Source organism: Chrysochloris asiatica, unplaced genomic scaffold (assembly GCF_000296735.1).
Source record: "Chrysochloris asiatica unplaced genomic scaffold, ChrAsi1.0 scaffold00004, whole genome shotgun sequence".
Taxonomy (NCBI): Eukaryota; Metazoa; Chordata; class Mammalia; order Afrosoricida; family Chrysochloridae; genus Chrysochloris; species Chrysochloris asiatica.
This window is the reverse complement of record NW_006408522.1, coordinates 35,209,514-35,219,351: the sequence shown is the minus strand read 5'-3', so window position 1 is coordinate 35,219,351 and position 9,838 is coordinate 35,209,514. Positions and strand designations below refer to the sequence as shown.

Sequence of the window (9,838 nt, the reverse complement as noted above, 5' to 3'; positions counted from 1 at the left end):
AGGCACCGTGAATAGATGAAATACAAACTGAAATCTTTCAACAAAGTGAGGCGGTACTGAAGGCTCATTCATCTATACAAAGAAATTTGGAACACAACCTGGCCAACTAACTGGAAAAGACCTGTATTTGTGCCCATTCCAAAGAGAGGTGATCCAACGGAATGCAGAAATCATCAGACAATATCTTTGATATTCTATGAGAGTAAAGTTTTACTAAAGACAATGCAAAATCAGCTGTAACCATACAGTGACAGAGAACTTCCAGAGTTCAAGCCAGATTCAGAAGAGGATGTGGAACAAGAAATATCATTGCTGACGTCAGATAGATCTTGGATGAAAGCAGAGAACACCAGAGAGAAGTTTACCTGTGCTTTATTGACTACGCAAAGGCTTTCGATTGTGTGGATCATGACAAGCTATGGACAATATTGCAAAGTATTGAGTATTCAGGAACACTTAACTGTGCTCATGAGGAACCTGTACATAAACTAAAAGGCAGTGGTTTGAACAAGAGAACAGCAAATGGCATAAAATTAGAAAAGGTGAGTGTCATACGTATTCTTTCACCATACTTACTTAATCTGTATGCTGAGGAAATAATCCAAGAAGATGGACTATATTGAAGAAAAGCTTCCCATCAAAATTTTGAAGAAAGATTCATTAACAACCTAACAATAGGCAGATGAGATAACCTTGCTTGCTGAAAGTGAAGAGGACTTAACATACATACTGATGAAGATCAAAGACCACAGCCTTCGCTATGGGCTGCGTCTCAATGTAAGAACTTTAAAATTCTCACCACTGGACCAATAAACATCTAGTAGCGTAGTGGTTACGAATTGGACTGCGAACCGCAAGGTCAGCAGTTTGAAACTACCAGATGTTACATGAGAGAAAGATGAGGCTTTCTGCTCCCATAAAGATTTACAGCCTCGGAAACCCTGTACAGTGTCGCTATGAGTCGGAACCGACTCCACGGCACATAATCAACCATATTAAAGTAGAGAAGACTGAAATTGTCAAATAGTTCATTTTGCTCGAATCAACCATCAACAATCATGGAAGCAGCGTCAAGAAATCAAACGATGTATTGCATTTGGCAAATCTGTTGCACAAGACCTCTTTAAAGTGGTGAAGAGCAAAGATGTCATTTTGAGGACTAAGGTGTGCCTGACCCAAGCCATGGTATTTTCAACAACTTCATGTGCATGTGAAAGTTGGACAGTGAGTAACAAAGATCACAAAATATTTGATGTATTTGCGTTGTGGTGCTGCAAGAGAAAATTCAAAGTATCATGGAATGCCACAAACAGATTCGTGTTGGACGAAGTTCAGCAAGAGTGCTCTTGGAAGCTAGGATGCCCAGACTTCATCTCTCATACTTTGGACATATTGTCAGGAGGGACCAGCTCCTGAAAAAGGATATCATGTTTGGTAACGTGGAGGGCTGGAGAAAAAGAGAAAGATAGACTGAAACAGTGGCAGCACAGTGGGTTTAAATGTAGCAACAATTGTGAGGTAGGACCAGGACCTGGCAGTGTTTCATTCAGTTGCGCACAGGATCACTATGAGTCAGAACTAACTTGATGACACCTAACAACAACAACAATCTTAACCCTTTATACCTGTGGATGTAATCCCATTTGTGAACAGAATTTTCTGTTTTATGTTAATAAGGCCATATCAGTATGTAAGGTGTCTGAAATCAATCACTTTTAAGTTACAAAGGAGCAGATTACGCATAGAAGCAAATAAACAAAGATGAAGATAGATACCATATAAAGATCACAAAGGAACCCAGGAACAGAAGCTGAAGAGACAAGGACTTTTCCTAGGGGTCCACAGAGAAAGAAAGTCTTTCCTTTTCCTAGAGCTGGTTCCAGAATACTCATACTTCACAATGTTGTCCATAGCTTGTCATGATCCACACAACTGTAGTCAATAAAGCACAGGTAAACATCTTTCTGGTATTCTGCTTTCAGCCAAGATGCATCAGACATCAGCAATGATATCTCTCATTCCACATCCTCTTTTGAATCCGGCTTGAACCTCTGGAAGTTCTCTGTCAATTTATGCTTGCAGCCATTTCTGTATTACCTTTAGTAAAACTTTACCCACATGGGATATCACAGATACTTGTCTGATGATTTCCACATTCCACTGGGTCACCTCTCTTTGGAATAGGCACAAATATGGATCTCTTCCTATCCGTCAGCTAGATAGTTGTCTTCCAAATTTCTTGGCAGAGATGAGTGAGTGCCTCCAGTGCTGCCTAACTTTCTTCAAAGATTTCAATTTTTATTCCATCAATTCCTGGAGCCTTGTTCTTTGCCAATTTCTTCAGTGCACTTTGGACTTCCTCCTTCAGTTATCACAGGCTCTTGATCATATGCTACCTCTTGAAACGGCTGAACATCAACCATTTCCTTTTGGTACAGTGACTCTGTGAATTCCTTCCATCTTCTTTTGATGCTTTTTGCATCATTCAGTCATTTACCTTTCCTATAGGCATCTTTTATTTCACTTTAAAAAATGAACAAATTACTTCAAGCACCAAGTGTGTTCACACTGATCCTTAAAAAGCAACTCCTTAATTCTGAACCTGGTTAGATAGCTTTCCTGTTTATTTCTTCTACAGGTTTATAAGTTTCAGCATATTATTCAAAGCTCTCTAAACTACCTTAGTTGTTGTTGTTGTGAAGCACCATCAAGTTGGTTTTGACTCATAGCGACCCTATACAGGATTTCCAAGGAACAGCTGGTGGGTTTGAATTGCCAACCTTGCAGTTGAAACTGACCTTGTGGTCCAGTGCTAACCTACAGTGCCACACCAGGACTCTAAACTAACCTTAGACATTAAGTTACTGCTGGAAGTTTTTCAGGTTTTCAAAGATGTTCTACTCATTATAAACAAAGTACCAAATGGTCAAAAATCAGAAAGCTTTGGCAATAGCTTTCAAATAGTTGCCACTCAAAACTATCATCATTCTAAATGTTAACGTGCAAAGAATTAAAAACACTTCCAAATAACAATTACATTAAAAACCACTACCAGAACATAAAATGGTGCGATCACTTTGATGAATAGTTTGGCAGTTACTCAAAAGTTACACAGTGATCATATGACCCAGCAAACTTACGCTGAGGTGTACACTCAAGAGAAACAAAAAATATATGTCCACACAAAATTTGTACACATATATTCATGGTAGCATTATTCATCATAGTGCAAAAAGCAGAAACTACAATTGATGGAAAAAACAAAATTCAGTACAACCATGGGGTCCTGAAGTGCTAGTGTAGGACCCGGACTGCTAACTACAAGGTTGGTAGTTCAAACCCACAAGCCACTTCTCACAAACTCTGTGCAGGGTCACTGTGAGTAGGAACCAACTCAATGGCACTCAACAACAGTACATCCACACAATGGAATACAATTATTTAGCAATAAAAGGAGTCAAATACGATATTATAAAGTGGTTGAACCATATAAACTTAATGTAAGTGAAAGAAGACAAACACAAAGGACCATATATATTGTCTGATTTGATTTGTATGCAATGTTCAAACAGGCAAATTTATAGAGCTACAGGGCTGACTGGGGTAATTATCTAGTGCTATGGGTGGGTTGGGGTGAACAGGGAATGACAGTTAAGGAGCTCAGGGTTTCCTTTCAGGGCAATGAAATATTCTGGAATTAGTAATGACAGTTGCACAACGTTCTGAACATACTGAATATTTCTATATGTTAATTAATCCTAAAAAGTATCATTAAAATAATAACCATCACCACCACTTAAATAAAAAGTTAGAATGATGTATATTTAATTAATATAAACTAGAAGTATGAATACCCAGCGTGAAGGTCTGAGGCTTCTCCTGAAACTCTCACCTCCTTGTCTTTACTATACTTATTCTGGTGAAATTTCTTATATTTGTGCAGTCGTAGCATGTTATGAAGTTCTTCTCGGCTGAGATTGACTTCTTCTTCCTCTTCTTCTTCTTCTTCTTCTTCTTCTTCTTCATCATTGTCTTCACTCTGAGAATCTACTTCACTGGACTCATCACTTAGCAGAATGCTCTAAAGAGAGAGGAAATGGAAATATAACTTCTGCTAGCATACAATTCCTTTTATAATCCTAGTATTTTTTTCCATATCCCAAAACAATGATAAGCACAGCTGAGGAACAGCGATACCAGATTCCCTTATACTATTCTTTACCAATTCAACTGAAAAACACCAAATGAACCTATTGTGTTTGAGTGGGAAACAACAAGGATTGAGTGTAGGCATAAATTATAGAGCATTAAAACAGGAGCAATGCTGGCAACAGCAACACATTTCCAGGAACAAGGCATTAAGTATTTAAAATATGCCTTGATATTTGATATATATATAAAACACCAAAGTAAAACAAAACAAAAAAAGCTATTTATGGGGTATAAGGAAATATGGATAAACAAACTGTAACACACACTAAATGTGCACCCATCTACACAATGAAATATCATACAGCCATAAAAAAAAAAAAACGATATATGATACAACATGAAATGAACCTTGAAATCATTACACTAAATGAGACACACAAAAAGTCAAATACTATATTATCCCATTTATATGACATGTTCAGAATAGACAAGTCCAAAGAGACAGAAAGATTAGTGATGCTTAGCCCCCAAGGCTGGGGAAAGCAGAGAAGGGGAATGATTGCTATGAGACAGTTTTATTTTGGGGGTGATGGAACTATTCTGGAAGTAGATAGTGGAATGGTTACATAATTCTGTGGATATCTTAGAATCACTGAATGCACAATTTAAAAGGATCAATTTTATGGCATGTGAATTTTATATCAAATTTTAAAAATATGATGTCTAAGCATAAAAATTTATTTACCCCAACAGCCTAAAACATCACTGACATCAGACAAATCAGAAACATTAGACATGAACCTTTCAAATGGCCTACACGTATAATGAAAGTTGTTGTTGGTAACTGCCATCGAGTCAGTTCCGACTCATAGCAACCCTGTACAGGATTTCCGAGGCTTTAAATCTTCACAGGAGCAAAAAGCCTCATCTTTCTCCCAATGCATATCTAGAAAAATCTCTACCAACCTGCAAGAATGAGTAACTTTCCCTTCTTATTAGAAATTTTAGGTTATTTAGACTGTAAACATACCTTTAACCACTTTCTGCTTTTCTTCAACTTAGAGAAGTTATACAAATTCCCTTTGTCAGATTTTGATTCTGTGTAAAGAAACAAAGAATAAAAAAGTGAAAGGAAGATGATGCCAAGACAAGAAATAACTCAAACTGGGGTCTCACACCACACTGACCTGACTGTAGAACTCCATTCAGTGAGTAAGTGTTTAACATTCCAGAACTACTTGCGCCAGAAGTTTCACCAAGCAATGAATTTGGTGGTTCTTCCTTAACTTGCATTAAGGGATCCCCAGACTGGGGCAGCAAAGGATTATTGTCATCCAGTCCATCTTCACTATCATCACTATAAAATGAAATATCGTGAGTCCACAATCACATCTGACCAAGTCAAATATTAAAATTTAAGATTAGCAGAACTGAGCACTTTAGAAAAGAAACTGATCCTTTAAATAAGCTAACCACATTTTATTTGAAAGATGGAAAAAGAAAACTTCAAACATACCTCAAATAATACAATATTTTGACAATAAAATCTACAGGGATGGCAATACTTCAGAATACAATAACAACATGCTACAAATAATTAAAAGACCAAGTAGCATACCTAGAAACATTCCTGTTAAATATGGCCGATGTTTGTCGTAGGAAATGGTCCAACCGGAGGGCTCTCTCCAGGTACTGAAGATAGAGGGGCTTTGCCAGCTCGGTGCAGCTGCCATCGTCCCCGGCATCTAACTCCGAGGCCATAGAACAAATCTGTCTTCATGCACAAAGGCCTCCGACTGCACAGCTGCATAATGAAGATATGTAGTAAAAAATGAAACGTTACTCATTTCCCTTTTCTTTTGCCTTCAATGACAGGAGAATTAAGACGTTCTAGACATAAGACATTGAAAAGATAACAAACTGTACAAAGATCATGCTACAGCTTTGCTAAGGCAATGCCTCCTAATGCAAACACAGAAAATAAACACTGTCATGTGTTACAATGAAACTTCATGTTATATTGTTAAGTTTGTTGTTAAGTGCTGTCTAGTCGATTCCAACCCATATCGACCCGGTACAGGGTTTCTGAAGAGCAGCTGGTGAATTTGCAGGTCAAACGGCTAGTACCTTAAAACTGATGACTATTTCCCTTCCTACTACAATGAAAAATTATTCAAAATTATGAAGTACATTATGAAGAAACATATTACACTTTCAAAGTTGTATGCCTCAGAAAATAAGGAACACCTGTAATTAACATGATCTTCAAATTAGTTGCTTCCTTCTTACTTTGCATTCATATTTATATAAGTGTGAGGTATTTTATTTACAAAGGAATACAATATTTTATGCAAATAGTGTGTTATATACATGTTTGCAACCTGTGCATTATTTTCATAAATGTGCTATACTTTGCCAACTATCTTTTTTTCTCTTTCTCCAATGAATTTAATGTTACCAGGATAAAACTGAACTCATGGAGACATCATCATCTAAGGTAGGTATTTTCTTAAACCAAGTGCAACCATTGGTGAACTGAATGGGCTTGTGATGGAAATGAAACCCTAATAAAACCAGAGGATGAATGCACAAAGTGCTAGAAATCAGTAAGAAATAATCCTAAACTGTAAGAACAAGATGTCCTTTATGTATTTTATTGTTTTCATAAAATGTAAAAAAATTTTTAGAATCCTTGTCTTTGAATTCAAGAAATAAGTCATTTGAAGAAATTGTATTTTCATCTTGAGAGGCTGTTTTAGTTTATTCATTCATCATCATCATCATCCACCTCCTAAACACTTCAATGCCTAAGTAAGTCTTCATCATTCTCGCCGTGGAAATATCTCAAGAGCTGCCTATGCTCTTCTGTGACTACTGAAATGTTTCATCACTGCATTGGTATCTTTGTCATTGTTTGTTATTCTGCAGCCAGACAAACCCAGCCTTTCTGAAACTGTTACAGATGGTTTCTGGGGTTGTTTCCCCCCCAAGGAGATGATGACCACTTACAGCACTTACAAACTTCTATAAGCATCATCCACTTCAATTGCCCTGATACAGTTAACTCATGAATCACAGACTACATCCATTTATCCTACTTTCTTCTCATGAAGTCTCGAATGGGTGGTTGAGTGTTACATCTAGCAGCTAGAGCTTGCAAGTACAACCAGTAGGTATAACTGCTATATGAGCACCAGTTGGATTCATATTCATTTTCAACTTTTTTGCCTTTTTGAGCAGCCATAGTTTTGAAAAGGAACCCTAGTGGTTGAATACATTAAGCACTGGGCTGCTAATCATAGATAGTATTGGCCGTTCAAGCCCAGCAGCCATTCTGCAAGAGAAAGATGAAGCTGCTTGCTCCTATAAACTTAGAGCTTCGGAAACCCTATGAAGCAGTTCTACTGTCTTGTTAAGTACTGTGGAGTCAGTTCCGACTCACAGTGACCCTGCACAGGGTTTCCGAGGCTGTAAATCTTAACAGGAGCAGAACGCCTCATCTTTCTCCCACGGAGCCGCTGGTAGTTTTGAACTGCTAACCTTGAAGTTAGCAGCCCGACTCGTAACCACTACGCTACCAGAGCTCCATTAGCTCCACTAGCCAATAGAAAGATGCAAATCAAAACAACAATGAGATATCTATCATCTCACACCAGCAATAACAGCAAAGATAAAAAAAAGTAGAGAACAATAAATGCTGGCGGGGATGTGGAGAGACTGGGAGACTCCTGCACTGCTGGTGGGACTTCAAAATGGTCCAACCTCTCTGGAAAGCAATATGGTGCTTCCTCAGAAGGTTCCTCTACTTGGAATTTACCCACGAGAAATACATGCCATAATATGATTAGATATATGCACATCAATGTTCATAGCAGCACTATTTACAGTAGCAAAAAGATGGAGACAACCAAAGTGCCCATCAACTGAAGAATGGATAAACAAGCTGTGGTACATAGACACAATGGAATATTATGCTACATTGAAGAATAACAAGGAAGCTTCAAGCCACCATATAACATGGATGAGCCTTGAAGATATTATGTTGAGTGAAATTATTCAGTCACAAAAGGAGAAATACTGCATAGGACCACTACTGTAAAAGACTAAGAAAAAGAAATTATACTAAAAGGGGGTAGGGGGAAGTCTTTGTTGGTTGTTGGGAAGTTGTTGATGGGTGGGGGGAAGGGGGGAGGGCGGAGCGCAGAGTGGGGATTGGACACAGGAGAGCTTGGGTGCTAGGGAGGGGGGCAATATACAGGGAGGCAGGCAGAGGAAAGTGGAGAAAGGTCAGCGGTTCGAAACTACCAGCCACTCCGCGGGAGAAACATGAGGCTTTCTACTCCCATAAAGATTTACACCCTAGGAAACCCTGTACAGGGTTGCTATGGGTCGGAACCGACTCAACGGCACTTAACAGCAACAACAAATACATATATATATCCTTACATGGCTGTGAACCACAAGGTCAGCAATTCGAAACTACTAGCTGTTCCGCAGGAGAAAGATGAGGCTTTCTGCTCCCGTAAAGATTTACAGCCTCAAAAACCCTGCTCAGAGTTGCTATGGGTCGGAACCGACTCAACGGCACTTAACAACAACATGCATTATACATGTATGCACATTATATATGTTGACTTGCTATTTGTGAATAAATACAGTACATATATTGACAGAGTATTTTACAACCCCTTGTAAATATGGTATAATGATTAAGATTTAGGAGTGATTAAGAAAAATAGAGCAAAGAGAATAAAAATGAGGGTAGTAACAAACAGAACATTCTCATTGCCTCTGTGTTGTTGAAAACATTAAGAATGTTTTCACTAGACAATCAGTATAACAACTTTCCAAATGTCTCTCATGTAACATCTGCTATATATCTTTGTTGTTGTTGTTAAGTGCCATCGAGTCAGTTCCAACATATAGCGACCCTGTATAGGGTTTCCAAGGAGCAGCTGGTGAGCTTGAACTGCCTACCATGAAGTTCAAACGGCTTGGCAGTCTGGTGCAAGCGTGGCAACAACTGTGAAGTTAGCCCAGGACCAGGCAGTGTTACCTTCTGTAATGCATCGGGTCGCTATGCGTCGGTACTGACTCGATGGCACCTAACAACAACAACTTTCATTCTCCTAATTGCCACTGCTTACTGCTGCTGTTGAGGCACTGTGGGTTAATGCGCCAGACTGCAAAACCATTTGAACTACAAGGTCGGTGGTTCAAGCTCACCAGCTACTCCTTGGAAACCCTATACACGGTCGATATGGGTTGGAATCGACTCGACGGCACTTAACAACAACAACAACTGCTGCTGTTGCTGCTGGAGCTATTGGGAGACATCAGAGGAATGGGTTCTAGCAGCAGAAGCAGCTGAAATGGCAGGTTGAGAACAGAGAGGAAGTTAAATGGTGAAGGAACGGAGGTGACCAGTCCTGCCCATGGCCTAGCCCCACTGCCCCCACTGCCACCCACCCACCAGACAAAGTCTGAGAGCCTGCACCAAGAGTCATGTCCTTTATCTGACAGGCCTGTATCTCACCATGGTCCAATATTGGAAGAGTCTGGGTTTGGAGTCTTTAAAACCACTGTTGTTGTTATATGCTGTGGAGTCAGTTCCAATTCATAGCGACCCTGAACATGGTTTCCGAGGCTATAAATCTTTACAGGAGCATAAAGCCTCATCTTTCTC

General features: G+C 39.1%; 1 protein-coding gene across 1 annotated transcript in view; it reads right to left on the bottom strand.

Moving 5' to 3' along the window:
* INO80 (INO80 complex subunit) overlaps positions 1-5,922 on the bottom strand; it is a 157,143-nt gene extending 151,221 nt beyond the window's left edge. The window contains exons 1-4 of the mRNA XM_006831756.1: positions 5,771-5,922; positions 5,340-5,509; positions 5,183-5,250; positions 3,893-4,081 (exon numbers count right to left, since the gene is read on the bottom strand). Coding sequence (XP_006831819.1) covers positions 3,893-4,081; positions 5,183-5,250; positions 5,340-5,509; positions 5,771-5,913 — 570 coding nt within the window. The 5' untranslated portion in view covers positions 5,914-5,922. The remainder of the gene's footprint in view (positions 1-3,892; positions 4,082-5,182; positions 5,251-5,339; positions 5,510-5,770) is intronic.
* Positions 5,923-9,838: the final 3,916 nt, after the last annotated feature.